This window comes from Rhineura floridana, chromosome 4, assembly GCF_030035675.1.
Source record: "Rhineura floridana isolate rRhiFlo1 chromosome 4, rRhiFlo1.hap2, whole genome shotgun sequence".
Lineage (NCBI taxonomy): Eukaryota > Metazoa > Chordata > Lepidosauria > Squamata > Rhineuridae > Rhineura > Rhineura floridana.
The window spans coordinates 106,528,908-106,548,753 of NC_084483.1; the positions used below are offsets into that span (position 1 = coordinate 106,528,908).

The window sequence follows — 19,846 nt, forward strand, 5'->3', positions numbered from 1 at the left end:
GGTGCAGTCAGCCTAAATATAATGCACAAGCAGTATTATTTATAAATAAAATGTGCAAGCGGTATTTATATTTTTTAAGCATTTGTATCCTACTCTTCATCTCCCCTCCTCAAAAAAAAAAACTCCCAGGGCAGCTTACAGATCACTACAAAGACGACAACCCTGCTCTCGGACTAACAATCTAAAAAATACACTATACCAGCCTTTCCCAACATTTAGGTCCCCTGATGTTGTTGGACTAACAACTTCCATCAGCCCATGTCAGCATGGCCAATGTTCAGGAATGATGGGAATTGTAGTCCAGCAACACCTGGAGATCCAAAGATTGGGAAAGGCTGCACTATACAAAAGGAAAACGGGCCATAGTAAGAACTAATAATATTTACTCCCCTCTCATATTTCTTGAGAGAGGAACAGAGCAAGGATACCCACTTTCTCGTTGCTCTTCACCCTCTCCCTTGAACATTCCTTGGTATCGGGGGAGGGCAAAGAACATTTATTGAACATGTATGCAGATTATATAATAATGATATGAAGTTGGGCAAATTGGAACAAGCTGCTTTATTCCTGAAAAAGGAATTTGATATATTTGAAAAAGTATCAGGACTTAAAGTCAATTTTGATACATCAGTTGTGATGTTTTTAATACCATCCCACAGCATCACCTAGAGCATAGGTGATCTTTGCAGGTACAGATTTGTACTAAATCAGTGGATCCGAACCTGAGGGCCATGATCCCCATGAAGTAATCCAGAAGAGGCCCTGAACAGTAAAGAAATGAATTATTTATTTACTTTTTAAGTCTTCACTTCCTGGACGCCGTATGCTCCCACTGCCGCTGCAGATAACACCTCCCCCTTGCTCCAAATGAGAGGGGAGGCCTTTGCTGAAGCACCAGAGTTTCTTTGAGGCACACCGAGGGCATGCATCTGCCTATACCACACATGGCAGAAGTCAAAGGAGGCTGAGAGAGAGCTACCAGGAAGAAGAGAGGACTACTATTCCAATTCCCGTCTATTAGCTCTGTCACTGCCGACAATACCCTTACTCAGAATGAGAGGAGAGGGTTTTTCATGAAGCAAAAAGAAGCAAGGCTGCAAGGAAAGGCTGCTCTCCCCCTTCCTTCCTCCCTTCCTGCCTGCCTTTCATGGCTCCTGTTTCACTGCCGCCTTCTTTTAAAAATTATTCTTATTTGCGAGGCTGCCCAGATGTTGCCTTCAGCCCAGACGGAGCCAAGAAGCAGTGAGGAAGCTCAGGACTTGCTTGCCCCCCATCTCTGAGGCTAAATGTGTGTGCCAGTGTTGCCCCTTTCTTCCACCTACATTTCACCCCCCCAATCTCTCTCTCCAAGGTACTGCAGCAGTTGAGGGTTCCCCCCTCCCACATGCCCAAATGCATGCACACCTGCAAATGCTTGCAGGAGGAGCAGGTGCGTTTGTGTGTGTACGTGCACTGATCTGTCTTCTGCTCCACTCTCATTCCCCAAGTGCACGCTAACCAAGTCATCAGTTCTGATGATCATCCCAAGGCCTAAAAGCACTAACCCCCCTCCTCAACCTATCCACCCTTTTGTCTTCACAATCTAGCATCCCCACCACTACCACATTGCTGCTTCTTGATGATGATGATTTAAAAAAAGCTCAGCAGGTTGGCTGAGGCTGGGGTCCACATACTGCAGCTGAAATGTATTTATTATTGCAATTATACCCCATATTTCCTCCAAGTTGCTCAAGTTGTTGCACACAGTCCCCCACCTTTCCATATTATCCTTACACCAACCCTGTGAGATAGGTGAGGCTGAAAGACTGTGTCTGGCTCAAGGTCACCGAGTGGGCTTCATGGCTGGGTGGGGATGAACCTGGATCTTAGCCCAACACTGTAACCCACTGGTGTTGGGAGACAGGACTATACATCTTGGGGGGGGGCAAATCCCAATTTGATTGGACCTTTGTATTAAGAAAATAAAGCAACACCTCCCTGTCTGGGGAGCTTTTTATAGAAAGGGATATTTGGAGATGTTATTTTGCCACTCACTTTTTTTTCCAATTAACAGGGACTAAAAGTACAATTAGCATGGGGGGGTATCACAAAAATGTTTGAGCTTACAAAGGGGGTCCCATACTCATAAAGATTGGGAACCACTGTACTAAATCATTTAGAGATCTGATAGTTGAGTTACTGGACCTCTGTTTTTCAGCCAGAGACTCCGGTTTTTGGGAGTCCCCTCTGGGTCTCCAGGTGACTCACCTGAATCTCTGGACTTTCAGCTTTCATTAAAAAAAAAGGTTTGAGGTGGTCTGGTTCCAGAAATATACACCAAAATGTCAGCCACCCCTTCAACTTCTTTGTTGCTCTAAATTCTGCGCTAATCCCTGCCCTTTTAGGTTTTAGCCAATAAGAATTCAGGGTGGTGATTGACAAGGAATTACAGAGCCAAAAATGTAGAGTCAAATTGAATTGTCTGCCTTCAAGTTGATTCCAACTTATGGCGACCCTATGAACAGCATTTTAATGGTAAGTGGTATTCAGAGAGGGTTTACCATTGCCTCCCTGTGAGGCTGAGAGGCAGTGACTGGCCCAAGGCTCAGAAACATGCTTTTTCCTGCTTTTCTGAACATCTCACAGATTTAATAAGTAAGCTTTCAGTCTTTTTCTCTCTTGTGTGTAGGAGTCAGACAGGTTTAAATTTTGAAGAGGTCAGTGTTTTGCAAACTTCACAAATTGAAGCTTTAATCCAGTACTTGCTTTTCCAGAGTAAACATATCCAGAGTAAACCCCATTGAATTCAATAGGACTTAATTTTGAGTAGACATGGTTAGGATTGTGCTGTAAATTGATGGGACTTTTGAGTGAACATAGGAAAGAATTATGTTGTATATCTTTCTCTTCCCCTCCAATCCTATTTTAAAAGCAATTAGGCAGGGCTTACTTAGGTATCACTGTTTTTATTATGTAGGAAACTAATACTGATTGTATTTTTTTAATGTTCTGCAATGATCAACTGGTTTTGACAATAAACTATTATATGGGGTGTATGTATTTTTACATGCCCAGTGTGTGTGTGTGTGTGTGTGTGTGTATGGGAACCTTTCCAACAACCCTGTGAGGTAGGGTTGCAGTCTGGAAACCAAGGCAATAAGAAATAAATCCCTTTAAAATCCAATAACCATAAAAACAAGTATAAACCGTTGCAAAACAGCTTAAAGTGGCATGCTTCTGAATTTTAGGTTGCGTGAATGAAGTTGCTTATCACTTGAGGTTGCAGTTCTGTCCCTGTTTGAGTAAGCCCCACTGAAAATACTGGGACTTGCTTCTGAATAAATAAATGTAGGATTGCACTATAAATAACTTTACAGGTTGTGTAAATAATAAATATATTTGATAGTCACGCTTATACAAATATTTCTTCATTTTTCATATTTTTGGTTAGGAATCCTGACTGGTTGTGAGCTTAGTTTTCTGCCTTACTTGTAGGAATCTTGTTGTGGTTGGTATGGTATTGCTTTTAAGAAATCGTCACTGTCTTTTGTTCTTTTTCTATTTGCATTTCATTTACCTTTATCCTCACTCCCTTTCATCCATAGGAGAGGAGCAGAGCTTGGAAAAGTTACTTTTTTGAACTACAACTCCCATCAGCCCAATCTAGTGGCCGTACTGGCCGGGACTGATGGGAGTTGTAGTTCAAAAAAAATAACTTTTCCAAGCTCTGGAGAGGAGAAACAACAGTGGTTCCATGCGCTCCTCTCAACCTTCTTCAACCCACTGATTATGCACCTCGTTGTTTGTTTCTTGTCCAATGGGGGTAAAAGAGAATTCACATATTGGGCAGTGTGGCTGCAATTGTTGTTGTTGCCAAGCTGCTGCCTATGAAGGTAGACCAAATCATGTGTGCTTTCTCTCTGTCAATTATTCACTGGAATTGGGTTGGCTAATAAAGTGAGTTTAGAGCCAGTGTGGTGTAGTGGTTAAGGTGTTGGACTAGGATCTGGGAGACCAGGGTTCGAATCCCCACACAGCCATGAAGCTCACTGGGTGACCTTGGGCCAGTCACTGCCTCTCAGCCTCAGAGGGTGGCAATAGGAAACCCCCTCTGAATACCGCTTACCATGAAAACCCTATTTGTAGGGTCGCCATAAGTCGGGATCGACTTGAAGGCAGTCCATCATCATTATTATAGCAGCCCACGAGGGAGACAGAAAAGGGTACAGATTCTTCTTACTCATAACTCAGACCTCTTTCTGAAGTGAAGGGTCAAATCTGTCAAGAAATTTGGATGTTTGTTTGTTTGTTTATTACATTTATATACCGCCCCACAGCCAAAGCTCTCTGGGCAGTTTACAGCAATTAAAAACAATAAAAACAAATATACAAATTTTAAAACACAAAAAACAATTTAAAAACACATTTTTTTTAAAAAAAAATGCTAAAATGCCTGGGAGAAGAGGAAAGTCTTGACCTGGCACCAAAAAGGTAACAGTGTTGGTGCCAGGCACACCTCATCAGAGAGATCATTCCATAATTTGGGGGCCACCACTGAGGATGCCCTTTCCCTTGTTGCCAGACTCCCAGCTTCCCTCTGAGTAGGCACCCAGAGGGGGGCCTTAGATGTTGAGCGTAGTGTACAGGTGGGTTCATGTCAGGAGAGGCGTTCCATCAGGTATTGTGATCCTAAGCCATGTAAGGCTTTATAGGTCAAAACCAGCACCTTGAATCAAGCTCAGAAACATATAGGCAGCCAATGCAAGCAGGCCAGAATCGGTTTTATATGTTCGAACCGTCTGGTCCCTGTTACCAATCTGGCCGCTGCATTTTGCACAAGCTGCAGCTTCCGAACCGTCTTCAAAGGCAGCCCCACGTAGAGCACATTGCAGTAATCTAGCTTGGAGGTCACCAGAGCATGGACAACTGAAGCCAGGTTATCCCTGTCCAGATAGGGGCGTAGCTGGGCCACCAACCAAAGTTAAAAGATAGGAGCAGGGCATTCCAGGCAGGGGGTTGCCAGCTTTACTTGGATATGGATATCTTTGCAGAGAATCCCTAGTCAAGCTTTACCAACAACACAATCCAAACCATATCTACTGAGAAGTAAGTCCTATTGAGTTCTATGGGGCTTAGTCCCTTAGTAAGTGTGTTTAGAATTGCAGCTCTTTGGGGGCATCCATCTTTACTCCTGAGTGCTCCCATCTAACATCTCCACAACACCAGGCTCCTTTCTTCCTAAGGTTGCCTTCTGGTGACTGGCCTGGCCTGGCTTGAGGGCACTTGAACCTTTTTTGCCAGAAGCAAATTGGCTAGATTAAATGTTACCTACCCAGGCTCCATCTTTTAGCTAAAATTTCTATTTTAATTTCCAATCAGATAAATGTTTTTGTATGAATTGTATGCGCCAAGCAACTGTGGTTGATGCTTAATGTATCATGCTTAATGACATCACTTGGACCCGCCCCATGACATCACTTGGACCCGCCACATGACATCACTTGGACCTGGCCCATGATGTCACTTGGACCCGCCCCATGACATCACTCAGGCCCACCCCCGAAATCTCAGGGTGTGGGATGCTTCTGACCTGGCAACCCTATCTGGGTGTAATTATTCCTAAGAAGACATCATCGTTCTTCAAAGTAAACTTCCATCCAATATAAACTAAAATGAAAAAAGACTTAAATATATGGTCAAATTAACCTTCTGTGTTGGGAAGGATTGTCTCCATTCAAATGAAGATTGTCCCAAGATTTTTATGTTTATTTCAGGTTCTCCCCATCCACATCTGCTCGGATATATTGAAGAAATGGCAAAAGACACGAAATAGGGGGTTGGACTTGATGGTCTCATAGGCCTCTTCCAACTCTATGATTCTATGAAATACATTTGTGTTCCAAAAAAAGAGACCTAGATTGGCTATTAAATATTATTATAGTAAGATCAACAGAGGAGGATGGGGACTACCCAACTTACAGGTATATTATGAAGCATCTCAGTTACATTAATTAACGTTTATGATTTTAAAAGCAAATAAAGCCTGGATTCGGTTATAAGGAAAAATACTAAATTTTGGTCCCTTATGGTCAGTCCCATGTACTTCAATACAAGATCCTTTATAAACAGAATACAAAACTCTTTTACGATATCTATTTTTATAGTTTGGAGGAAATGGCAATCAAAATTATCTCCAGTATATTCCCCTCTTACCCCTACTTCAGAGATATTTGTCTGATAGGCCTCAGACAAATTCTTAGGGGTTGGGAAAGATATGGATATTATCTTCTAAGAGATTTTTTCCCAGGGGCAATACCAGTTACAATAGCCCAACTCAGAGTAGATATACACAATTTAAATCTAACCTGTTTACAGATACATCAGTTAAAAGGTATCCTGAAAAATCCATACATAAAAACTCATGCAATAAGGCCACAGATAAGCTTTGAAAAGGCCATTATAGGCGAGGACCAAGGGGGACAAGGCCTTGTTTCAATTTTCTATAGAACTCTGTTGGAAACACAGTCAGGCCTTCAAAAACAGTGGTAAGAAGCAGGGCCAGCACTAGGCATGACTGGACCCTTGGACACCAGCCTGCCCTGGGTCCGCAGCGCTATAGCGCAACACACACCCCATACAGGAGGCTTGGATCTAATAGCCTGCCTGCGTGTCTTATCTACCTCTCCCATCCCTGTGAATGATGCCTGCCATCAACCAAGATGATGGCGGGGGCGTCAGTCCCTTAGGGAATACCCCGCTGCCATCTTTGTTGATGGCAGGCTTGTGCACACAGTGTGCACATCACTCACAGGACTGGAGAGGTAGGTGGGGTGTGCATGTGGGCTTATTGAAGCCTGCACTGACTGTATGGGCGGGTGCCTGGGAGCTCCCTCTCTACAATCTGTGGCAGGGTTGGGAGCTGACACTCCCGTGGATCACAAAACAGGAGCAGGACCCTCCCACCCTAAGAGGGGAACCTTCAGAGGTTCCTCGGGGCCACAAGGGACCTCAGCCAGGGCCCAACCTGGCTGCCTTCTGGGGCCAGCCCTGGGATGAAGACTTGCAAAAACTAGTTGAAAGACTGGAGTGACTTGCCCTATGCTATAGGAAGAGAAACAAATCTATTTCAGCAGCCACCAGAGAAATTAATCTAGGTGGTATAGAACACCTGTACATATGTAAATTGTTTTTTTAAGTGTTTTTAAATTTGTATATTTCTTTTTAATGTTTTTAATTGTTGTAAACTGCCCAGAGAGCTTTGACTATGGGGCAGTATACAAATGTAATAAATAATAATAATAATATGCCACGCATATCAACATCAAATGCACCGACATGTTGGCGAGGTTATATGGACACAGGGACGTACTTTTATCTCTGGTGGTTATGTCCGAAGTAAACAGTTTGGAAAGGCATATATCAAAATATTATTAATATTACTGGAGAGAATGTGGAATTAACACCAAATTTATTTTTACTGTCATTATACAAGGGGCCTAATTTGGATTTAAGATTTAAAGAGTTACTTTCAGTGTTATTAATGGCATCAAGACAATCAATAACACAGAGGAGGAAGAACTTGGATGGGCTGGATACCTCGGCCTGGTTTTAAAAAATTTGGAATATGCAGTCTTAGAAAGTCACATATAATTCACATCTCCTAAATAGAAGAATTATATGTGACTTTTTCTAAGACTTCATATTCCAAATATTTTAAAACCAGGCCGAGGTATCCAGCCCATCAAAGATCTTCCACCTCACATCTCCTAAATAGAAGAAGACAGCCAGTGTGGTGTAGTGGGTAGAGCGTTGGACTATGACCTGGGAGACCAGGGTTTGAATCCCCATCCAGCCATGAAGCTCACTGGGTGATCTTGGGCCAGTCACTGCCTCTCAGCCTAAGAGAAAGGCAATGGTAAACCCCCTCTGAATACTGCTTACCATGAAGACTCTAGGGTCATCACAAGTTGGAATCGACTTGAAGGCACTCCATTTCCATTTTTCAAATAGAAGAACTAATCCACAGTCCTTTAATACCACCTTGCGGAAATTTATGGAGTATACTATTGAACATAACATCGATGACCAACTGCCAAGTATAAATAAAAGGATATGGTTATACACTCAAATTATGAAATGCAGAATTATAAAGATATGTATTGCAAACTCCTATGGGTCATTTTGGGAGGGGTATAAATTTCTATACTTTATGTTATGTGACTTCTTAAAACAATAAAAATAAATTTTAAAAAACAAAAGGAAAATAAATGGATTGGGAGGGAGGAGGAAATAAGTTCATAGTCATAAGTATTTTTAATAACCAGCTATGGTGGAAAAGTTCAAGGAGATGAGCCAAAAGTTGCTCATCTCTCAGCAGAGCTGATGGAGTGGTCCTGCATCTCTTCTTTTCCTTCCTCTGCTATAACCTAATACAGAGATCCCCAACCTTTCTGGCGTCATTGGGAATTTTTTCAAAAAGTATTGTGGACACCACCACAAAATTGTTGCCATTTGCCAGGGAGGGATGGGAAAGGGGGGATTTCGCAGTCACAAAATAGCTGCCATAGAACACATACCCAGTCACAAATTGTTTGGACTACTCCCTGCTTAATCACACTGTGTATTTATTTCTTGGGTGCTGGGATGGAGACAGGCAGACTTGGTAGAGTTAAAAACAGATATAGACCCCAGAAATGGGGAGGAGAAACAAGCACCCCCATCCAAGAGAGAAGGTGGGGAAAACAGACACAGAGAGAGACCCGAGAGGTGGGGAGGAAGTAACAGGGGGTGCCTCTAGTCTGCCAGTATTTTGCAGGAGGGATTCAAGCACATACTGGAAATTGCACAATTAGTTGCAGAATTAAAATGCACCATATATATTTTTAAAAGCCGCCTTTTTGTGGTTTGGAAAGTGACAGGGAAATGCAGTGAAACTGTGGGATGAAGAAACGATTAATGGAAAGACATGTAAACACCCAACCACACAAGGAAATCAGGATGAATACTCATTGTCATATAACCTCCCTGCAAACAAATAAGAAAGCTTGATAGACTGGAGATAGTTAACTACCCCTGTAAGCAAACAAATGAAGATGAATGCTGAGTAAACAGGTCATCTCTAGGAGTTCATACACTCAGAGGGGAGAAATAAATAAACAGATCCCCAAAGAGAAGGAGGGAACAAAAAACAAACACAGGGTCCCAGAAAGGAATAAAAACAAATAAGCACACACTCTATAGTCTATTAATTTCCCTTCTCTCCCCAGTTGGGTCTCCTCAAGTTCCTGCCTTCCTGCCCCACCAATCACTCTGCTTTCTGCTTGGATGCCTATGTCAACCTGGAAAACTAGAGAGTTGAAAGAAGTGGGAATGAGTGACACACCTCCCATGTCCTTTCTCAACTCCGTTATTTTCCAAGGTGAGAGTGCTCCCTTCCTATTTCTAGAGAATACACAAAAAAGGTAAACTCCTGGCTGAAGGGACGAGTGTAAAGGTTTCATAGGCACTGGAGAAATCTTTCAACGGCGCCATTGCACCCATCATATTGGGAACTCCAAGCCTAATGTAATGGATGCTATCAAATGAGAATCCGGTTAGTGGTCCTGTGTAATAGGTCCATGCCTACATGTCTGTGTTTTCAACACAACTATTTTTTGTGAAATGCTACTGTTAACAATGTGCTTATCACAGTCTATTTTTCTGCAAGGAAAGGAAGCCTCTACCCCTGCTTGCTATATTTTGCACATGTTTCTTCCCCTTTAGAGACCATAGGCCTAAGAGGCGGTTGTTTTGCCCAAATCCATTATGGCGGCAGAGGTAACGCTTTCCCTCCGTTCCGCCTTTTCAACGGCGGCAGAGGGGCGTGAATTCGGAGCGGGAGCGGCCGGTTTTAAAGACGCTCCTGAGTGTCCACAGAAAAGAGACCGAGGCGAAATCGCCTCTCCGCAGCTAGCCAGAATACGGCAAGCTAGGCGACGAGGCTATGAGCCACGGTGGTGAAGGTGCGCTGGTGAAGGTCCCGAGGGCTCAGGCCTTCCGTTTGCCCGGCCGCCACGGCTACGCAGTAGAGTTTTCGCCTTACCTGTCCGGGCGCTTGGCCTGCGCTGCCTCGCAGTACTACGGAATTGCAGGTGAAGCGGCAGCAGAGTGCGCATGCGTGATAGTGGCAGTATATATTTTTCAGGCTTCCTTTTTCCGCTTCGCTGATTCTTCGGTCCCTTTAACGTTGGTCAGAGAATATGGTTTGCTGAGCTATTTTAAAAAAATCAAATGGCAACTTATTTGCGCGTTTACTCAAGCCCCACTTAGTCACTAGGTCAGCTTTAATGCATATTGCTTAGTCGTGATTCCGACCTTGTTTATTTAGAAGCAAATTCCACCGATTACACTGGGATTTAGGACTGAAAACTGCAACCTTAGTGGGACTTGCTTTCGAGCAAACATGCTTAAAGTCGAACTTCTCCTGTGACACTAAAAGCCTCTTACAGTGTGTAATAGAAAAATATGTATTGTATCCGAACATATGAAATGTCATGTAGTATTTCTTGGCTTGTAAGATTCTGAGCTAAAGTAAAGATTGTCAAAATAGCTCTCCCATATGTATAGCGTCAAAACTGTTTACAAAAACACACATATCCAATCCTAAACATGTTCTTGACTATATTTGCTAGTAATCTGGCATAGGATGTATTTACCGCCCTCTCACAAAACATCAGGGCGGTGTACAGCAACATAAAAAAAACCCCAAACAACACAATGTGTTTGCAGTTTTAACAATGTAAACTGCTGTGGAACTGATGTTAATGAAGTTTTAAATAAAATAAAAAATCAAAAGGTACAGCCTTCTCAATTGCTGTACCTCTTATGATGGGACTGTGTCCCCTGTTTAATTTTTTCCTCATAGTACCTTTAATGGCACAAAAGCCCCACCCGCCCCCATAAACCTTAAGTCGTTTGTTTTTACGTATTGGGTTAGAGAACATGATTACTTCAAACCACAGCAAGGAAAGGAAGCCTCTACCCCTGCTTGCTATATTTTGCACATGTTTCTTCCCCGTACATGGAGATTTCCAACAACCGCGATAAGGAACCGGAAGGCTCATTAATGAACCACTAAGGCTATAGCCCTATGGTACTTCCCTATCAGTTAGAGACCATAGGCCTAAGAGGCGGTTGTTTTGCCCAAATCCATTATGGCGGCGGAGGTAACGCTTTCCCTCCGTTCCGCCTTTTCAACGGCGGCAGAGGGGCGTGAATTCGGAGCGGGCGGTTTTAAAGACGCTCCTGAGTGTCCAGGGAAAAGAGACCGAGGCGAAATCGCCTCTCCGCAGCTAGCCAGAATACGGCAAGCTAGGCGACGAGGCTATGAGCCACGGTGGTGAAGGTGCGCTGGTGAAGGTCCCGAGGGCTCAGGCCTTCCGTTTGCCCGGCCGCCACGGCTACGCAGTAGAGTTTTCGCCTTACCTGCCCGGGCGCTTGGCCTGCGCTGCCTCGCAGTACTACGGAATTGCAGGTGAAGCGGCAGCAGAGTGCGCATGCGTGATAGTGGCAGTATATATTTTTCAGGCTTCCTTTTTCCGCTTCGCTGATTCTTCGGTCCCTTTAACGTTGGTCAGAGAATATGGTTTGCTGAGCTATTTTAAAAAAATCAAATGGCAACTTATTTGCGCGTTTACTCAAGCCCCACTTAGTCACTAGGTCAGCTTCAATGCATATTGCTTAGTCGTGATTCCGACCTTGTTTATTTAGAAGCAAATTCCACCGATTACACTGGGATTTAGGACTGAAAACTGCAACCTTAGTGGGACTTGCTTTCGAGCAAACATGCTTAAAGTCGAACTTCTCCTGTGACACTAAAAGCCTCTTACAGTGTGTAATAGAAAAATATGTATTGTATCCGAACATATGAAATGTCATGTAGTATTTCTTGGCTTGTAAGATTCTGAGCTAAAGTAAAGATTGTCAAAATAGCTCTCCCATATGTATAGCGTCAAAACTGTTTACAAAAACACACATATCCAATCCTAAACATGTTCTTGACTATATTTGCTAGTAATCTGGCATAGGATGTATTTACCGCCCTCTCACAAAACATCAGGGCGGTGTACAGCAACAAAAAAAAAACCCCAAACAACACAATGTGTTTGCAGTTTTAACAATGTAAACTGCTGTGGAACTGATGTTAATGAAGTTTTAAATAAAATAAAAAATCAAGAGGTACAGCCTTCTCAATTGCTGTACCTCTTATGATGGGACTGTGTCCCCTGTTTAATTTTTTCCTCATAGTACCTTTGATGGCACAAAAGCCCCACCCGCCCCCATAAACCTTAAGTCGTTTGTTTTTACGTATTGGGTTAGAGAACATGATTACTTCAAACCACAGCAAGGAAAGGAAGCCTCTACCCCTGCTTGCTATATTTTGCACATGTTTCTTCCCCGTACATGGAGATTTCCAACAACCGCGATAAGGAACCGGAAGGCTCATTAATGAACCACTAAGGCTATAGCCCTATGGTACTTCCCTATCAGTTAGAGACCATAGGCCTAAGAGGCGGTTGTTTTGCCCAAATCCATTATGGCGGCGGAGGTAACGCTTTCCCTCCGTTCCGCCTTTTCAACGGCGGCAGAGGGGCGTGAATTCGGAGCGGGCGGTTTTAAAGACGCTCCTGAGTGTCCAGGGAAAAGAGACCGAGGCGAAATCGCCTCTCCGCAGCTAGCCAGAATACGGCAAGCTAGGCGACGAGGCTATGAGCCACGGTGGTGAAGGTGCGCTGGTGAAGGTCCCGAGGGCTCAGGCCTTCCGTTTGCCCGGCCGCCACGGCTACGCGGTAGAGTTTTCGCCTTACCTGTCCGGGCGCTTGGCCTGCGCTGCCTCGCAGTACTACGGAATTGCAGGTGAAGCGGCAGCAGAGTGCGCATGCGTGATAGTGGCAGTATATATTTTTCAGGCTTCCTTTTTCCGCTTCGCTGATTCTTCGGTCCCTTTAACGTTGGTCAGACAATATGGTTTGCTGAGCTATTTTTAAAAAATCAGATGGCAGCTTATTTGCGTGTTTACTCAAGCCCCACTTAGTCACTAGGTCAGCTTCAATGCATATTGCTTAGTCGTGATTCCGACCTTGTTTATTTAGAAGCAAATTTCACCGATTACACTGGGATTTAGGACTGAAAACTGCAACCTTAGTGGGACTTGCTTTCGAGCAAACATGCTTAAAGTCGAACTTCTCCTGTGACACTAAAAGCCTCTTACAGTGTGTAATAGAAAAATATGTATTGTATCCGAACATATGAAATGTCATGTAGTATTTCTTGGCTTGTAAGATTCTGAGCTAAAGTAAAGATTGTTAAAATAGCTCTCCCATATGTATAGCGTCAAAACTGTTTACAAAAACACACATATCCAATCCTAAACATGTTCTTGACTATATTTGCTAGTAATCTGGCACAGGATGTGTTTTGAAGTATTTATACTAATATTTTGGTCTTTTGCTGGATCAGACCAAAAGCCTATTTTGTCCAGCATCCTGTCTTCACAATGGCCAGTGAGTTGCCTGAGGGAAGCCCACAAGCAGAACATAAGTGCAACAGCACACTCCCCACTTGCGGTCCCCAGCAACTGTCATTCATAGGTATACATTGATACACATGCTGCCATAGTATCACCAACTAAAAGATCTGTTTAAAAAAGGTTGTTTCTAAATTAACATTTAACTGCCTCCAACACTAGTTAGGTTTAACAGAGTAGGTGAAAAAACAACGCATACAGCAGGTGTTTATAGAAATGTAGTGCAATCCTAGGTATGCTTATCAGAAAGTAAGTGCCATTCAATAAGTCTATCTTACAGAGTAAGTCCATCTTCTAAATTGTTATTAGGTGGCATAGGGTCCTGGCATTCAAGCTGCTTTATGATATGTAGGAGTGTTCAGCTAAGGTTTTAAAATACTTTGTCCTTGCTTCCAACACTGCTTTACAGTCACTTCTTCTACTAAATCTGGTGAAGAATGTAACATGAATTCTGAGCCCAATGTACACACTGAGCATAAAAGGCATAATCGCTAGGAAGTTATGCACAAATGCCATACAAATGAAGAGTGGAGTTGTGCTCTTGTACTGATGGCATTCCTTTCATGGGATTTGTGCAAGAGAGCATCCTGGTGGATTATGCACCGACATGGCTTAATATATCAAGCAGCAGAATTGTATACAACATGTTTACTCAGGAGTAAGGTGTGCTGTATTAAGTGATGCTTACTCGCCACATAAGTTTGATTGACTACAATTAAATGTATAGTTATACAGCATTTATTTTTTATTTTTTATTAACTTAATGAAGTCAATGTAATTTAACTCCTGTAACTCTCCACTGAATAGTGACTATTGTTTACTGTTGATTCCCCCACCCTTCTGCTTCAGAATCTGACTTTGCATTTTTTCCAACACGCAGTCAATTTCTCACCTGACGTGGCATTTGGAATCTCAGGTTTTCCAGAGTAGATTTCTGCAGATAGAAAATGCTTGTTCTGTTTCTGTACTATGCATACACATTACATGTTTTTAACATCTGCTCCTAGGGATGGAAAGATCTGTCAATTCCAATATTCTCAATTTCTCATTTTTCCAGTCTTAAATTCTTTTTTCCACATTTCTTCATCAATTTTCAATTTAAAAAAATTCATGGAAATTCTTCAGCATTTTAGTGTGAAATTCTCCTAATGAACACATTTTGAATGCAGTTTTTATGTATAGTTTATTACATTTTTGTATGCAGTTTTGCCTAATGTACACATTGTACAAGCAATTTCTAATAGAATGCATTTTTGAATGTTACTTTCGCTAAAATATTCATTTTTTATGCACACTTTCCCTGAATATACATATCTTTGTGAACTTTTTTGGTTGAAGAACTGCACCACAAAGTTCAGATTTGTGCAAATTTTGAAGAACAGGATGGCTGTGTTTTGATCCTCATACTGTTTTGGAAAGTGCAAATTTGATAGATTCAACTTTAAATGCAAATTGAATTGAATTTATCCCCCACCACTACTGCTGTTCTGGAATCCTGTGGATCAGGAGATTAACCCTAAAGTTCAGTGAATACCTACACATCTTTAGAAATGAGACCACAGCTTGTATACAGCAAGTCTAATTCCTGGCATCTCCAGTTAAAAGGATCAGGTAGCAAGTGATGTGAAGGACCTCTCTGCGATCTTAGAGAACTGCTGTCAGAGTGGACAGTACGGTGTGAAATAGATACATTGTTTGGCATGGTATTCATCATGATAATTCAAGTACTTCTATCCCAGAGCATAGTCTGAAGGCATGTGAGGCTGCTGAAGCTAAGCAAGAACGACTCTGGCCCATTCCTGCATGTGAGATGTTCAGGAAATCACAATTATGCCACCTTGGGTGTCATGAAAAGAAGGTGGTCTATAAATGAAATGAAATATTATATTATAAGCCATTTCTTTACTTTCAAAGAGGGTTTTTTCTCTTCTATTTCAGGTTGTGGAACTCTGGTTGTATTGGAACAAAATGAAGCTGGCGTTCATCTCTTCAGGAGGTAGTAATGTTTTATAACCTATTTTTTTAAAAAAAAATTGTAATAACATAAGCTTTGATTATATTAGAATGGGGGTGTTCTGAAATTTGTTCCTGTAAAAACAATAATATCAAATGAAGTAACATTGGCTGAATCCTTAGATTGATATTTAATGCAAGGATATCAGATAAAGAAGAGAAACTGCAGGGATCTGCGCTGCCTAGATTAGGAATTGTGGTGCAATACATGCAGGCTTTAGGGCGCAAACGAACTCGCATTTACACCAGGCTGAGAAGAGTTGGATGTGGTAGATCTCCAGCTGAGCTGGCTGGGTCCTGGCTCAACTGGGCTATGCCAGCGTAAGTCCCTCAGTCTGGCTCAGCTAAGACTGACACAGGTGGAGCCGCCATAAGCTGGTGTAAGGCCTGAAAAAGGGGTGTGTCGGGATGGACCAAGTTGAGGGGACTTGGGCCACATCCAATTTGTGTTCCGAGCAATCCTGCAGGTCCCAATCCAGGCAAAAGTTGCACCGGGATAAAGGTCAGTCTAAGAAAATAATTGCAATAGAAGTCACTGGAGAGGGTTTACTCCCCGATAGGGGTATCTGGGAGAGCAGGCTTTTACTTTCTGGTCCCTGGGTTCAGCCAGCCCAGAGGCTCCTGAATGGCAATTGGATGTGGTGGAACTTTATGCCGGCTTCTCTTGCTGCAGCATAACTTACACCAACTTCCCCTGAGTTGGATTGTTCTGCCCATTTCACTACTTAAAAAGTACTGAGCCAATAGTACCTTTTAATGGTGGTGGCAATATCCAGTATGTAGGTTGGATTATATTGGAAATCAGAGACATTGTCATTTAAAAGAAATTAGTTTCTAGCCTTCATAGTTTTAGAGATGTCTTTGAAAAATGTAATGTCAGAAACCTTTACAAGATTAGATTGTAGCAATTTTTTTAAAAAAACTAATGTAATTGTTTCAAAATTAGTTATCGTTTGTTTTTTGTTATTATCCTACATATTTAATCTATTGATAATTATATTTATTCTAATAAAATTAATGCTTGGTAATTTGGCATTATTTCACAATATTTGACTGATCAATTAACCAAATGTTTTCTGATTGGTTAATCACATTTTTCAGAGAATAACAATTGGAGAATAAGGTTGTTGCAGTAAGAATGTTTTACAGGAGTTGTACGTTCATATTCCAGAAGATGGTATTGAAATGTAATTGTGGTCATCAAGCACAGTTTCTCTGCTCTTTAAAAATAAAATGAGAATCCAAGACCATAATTATGTTTTAGTTCCTAATTTTTGTATGTAAGCCACTTTGGGGGGGGGGTCTCCTAAAAGGTGGTTTTAACCGACAAAATCAGAGCAGTCAAATAAAGGAAGCTGTGATCATTTTTTTGGCTTCAATTTTCTTTTAGAATTCATGCTTCATTTTAAAAAGAGAATTCATGCTTCATTTTTCTCCTGAATCCAAGCCAAAGTTTGGTTTTAAGGGAGCAAAAGTGGAATCCCTGACTGCCTGCAATATTTTTCCACAGTTAATTTCTTCAGGTTAGTACTGTCTCATCATCTTTAACTACTTTAGCCAAGCTACAGTAAGGAATCTATCATGTGCCCTGGTCATTCAAAGGAAAGTCAGATTAATGCAGATCCACATGTATAGAGGTGCATAAATTTTGGCCAGCCTTGGTTAGCCAAGCCAAATACATGGTCACTAGAACTCTGCACAAGGTTAGGGATAACGCCCTTTCCCCCTCATCAGCTCTAGGCTTGAAACTGAAGAAAGGGACAAGATTTTCTGTTTCCAAAATGCTGAGAGAGTCTGAGAAGCACAGTTCATCAGTGGGGATGATACCCTGCTCCCTCCCTAGCTTCAAGGACAGGAAGAAGACTGGAGCTTGTCATACTTCTCATGCTCCCCAGAGTGGAGTGGGACATGCAATGGCAAGCACAGCAAGTAGAATTTTGGTTCCTTGCAATGTGCATCTGCAATGTGACTTGCATTCAGAAGAGATTTCCCATACACTATGGGGAAGGAGATGTATGTTTCCACTCATTTCTGTTGCCAGAGAGCACTTCTAATTGCAGTCTTGGTACATAACGATGAATACAGTTCCTTGTGTGTGACTACATCTCTTGATAGACCATGACATTTTAACTTCAAAGCCACTTTGATGCATCTTAGAACGCAAACTCTTTTAATCTAAGCTAAGAAGGGATTTTAAAACATGGGTAAATGGCAGGGGCCTATTAGTTGGCAGGAAGACATCATTCATTTACAGAAATTCTGCGGGCCATTAAAACAAGGCAGCAAGCTGTAGGGAGTGGGAGGCAACCATGTTCATGAGATCCCTGATCAAGACTTCAACCTGCAGGTTCTACAGCCAGCTCAGGTGGTGGAGGAAATACACAGTTTCTGCTACCCCTTGTGGAGATACAGGAGAGCAAAGATTAAAGCAAGAGCAGGGGATCTGTGGCCCTACAAGTGTTGTTGGCCTGCAACTCCCCTCAGCTTCAACCTGGTCAGTGGTCATGAATGATGAGAGTTATAGACCAACAACATCTGGAGGTTTCCCATCTCTCACTTAACGAGAAGCAGATGCTGAGGATGAGGAGCTGAAACGGAGACCTTGTTGCTCCTTGTCACTCAGGAGGACAACATATTTGGATAAAGAGGGAGCCTGGGTATTTTCCAACTCCCTGCTCTTTGTTCTGAGGCAGAACTGCAGGAAATAGATCAGGTGATTCTTTCCCTATCCCCCTCTAAGACCCTTTCCCCTCAAATATCTTGAATCTCCGTCTCGTTGAACTGTCTCCTGCATACTATACAGTACTAAAAACAAAGAGCATAAGCATGTTGCTAGTTGGTAATTCACTGACAACATAGTGCAGCCTTCCCCAACCTGGTATATTCTGGAGAAAGCAGCTCCTGTCAGCCTCAACCAACGTGGCCAATAGTCAGGGATGATGGGAGTTCTTGTCCAGAGCATCTGGAGGGCACCAGGGTGGGGAAGGCTGACTTTATGAATGAGATGATGTTGTTGTTAAATGTACATCCTGCCCTTCCTATAAAAAAGAGCCCAAGGCAGCATTCTATAAACTGTAGGTATATAGAATCTCAACCACGGTGGCAGTTGCTTAATGTTCAAGATTCTACAACAAAGGCTGTTACCATATATGGAGTGAGAAATGCCAGACGTCCAAGCTGGAGTTAGAAAGGGAAGAGGCACCAGAGATCATATCGCAAACATACGTTGGATAATGGAACGGACCAAGGAATTTCAGAAGAAAATCAGCCTGTGCTTTACAGATTACAGCACAGCCTTTGACTGTGTAGGTCATGAAAAACTATGGAATGCTTTAAAAGAAATAGGGGTGCCACAGCATCTGCTTGTCCTGATGCGCAACCTATACTCTGGACAAGAGGCTACTGTAAGGACAGAATATGGAGAAACCGATTGGTTCCCCATCAGAAAGGGTGTGAGACGGGTGTATTTTATCACCCTATTTATTTAATCTATATGAAGAACATACCATACAGAAAGCAGGATTGGACCAAGATGAAGGAGGTGTGAAAATTGGAGGGAGAAACGTCAATAATTAAAGATATGCAGATGAAACCATACTACTAGCAGAAACCAGTAATGGTTTGAAATGAATGCTGATGAAAGTTTAAGAGGAAAGCACAAAAGCAGGACTACAGCTGAATGTCAAAAAGACTAAAGTAATGACAACAGAAGATTTATGTGACTTTAAAGTTGACAACGACATTGAGCTTGTCAAGGATTATCAATACCTCGGCACAGTCCTTAACCAAAATGGAGGCAATCGTCAAGAAATCAGAAGAAGGCTAGGACTGGGGAGGGCAGCTGTGAGAGAACTAGAAAAGGTCCTCAAATGCAAAGATGTATCACTGAACACTAAAGTCAGGATCATTCAGACCATGGTATTTCCAATCTCTATGTGTGGATGTGAAAGTTGGACAGTGAAAAAAGCGGATAACAGAAAAATCAACTTATTTGAAATGTGGTGTTGGAGGAGAGCTTTGCGCATACCATGGGCTGCAAAAAAGACAAATAATTGACTGTTAGAACAAATTAAACCAGAACTATCACTAGAAGCTAAAATGATGAAACTGAGGTTATCATACTTTGGACACATAATGAGAAGACATGATTCACTGGAAAAGACAATAATGCTGGGAAAAACAGAAGGGAGTAGAAAAAGAGGAAGGTGAAACATGAGATGGATTGATTCCATAAAGGAAGCCACAGACCTGAACTTACAAGATCTGAACAGGGTGGTTCATGACAGATGG

At 42.2% G+C, this 19,846-nt stretch overlaps 2 protein-coding genes across 4 annotated transcripts in view; one reads left to right on the forward strand and one right to left on the reverse strand.

Annotated features, from left to right (window-relative positions):
* Positions 1 to 13,013, reverse strand: part of MAP3K5 (mitogen-activated protein kinase kinase kinase 5) — a 200,675-nt gene extending 187,662 nt beyond the window's left edge. Inside the window, exons 1-4 of the mRNA XM_061623946.1 lie at positions 12,825 to 13,013; positions 11,443 to 11,612; positions 10,061 to 10,230; positions 7,921 to 8,068 (exon numbers count right to left, since the gene is read on the reverse strand). The gene's annotated coding sequence lies outside the window, so the exon portion shown is untranslated. The remainder of the gene's footprint in view (positions 1 to 7,920; positions 8,069 to 10,060; positions 10,231 to 11,442; positions 11,613 to 12,824) is intronic.
* The window catches only part of PEX7 (peroxisomal biogenesis factor 7), a 102,828-nt gene continuing 95,520 nt past the window's right edge, over positions 12,539 to 19,846 (forward strand). For 2 of the 3 annotated variants that reach the window (XM_061623953.1, XM_061623954.1), the window contains exons 1-2: positions 12,539 to 12,873; positions 15,482 to 15,539. In XM_061623953.1, coding sequence (XP_061479937.1) covers positions 12,726 to 12,873; positions 15,482 to 15,539 — 206 coding nt within the window. In that variant the 5' untranslated portion in view covers positions 12,539 to 12,725. The remainder of the gene's footprint in view (positions 12,874 to 15,481; positions 15,540 to 19,846) is intronic. The other variant, XM_061623955.1, reaches the window with a different exon arrangement.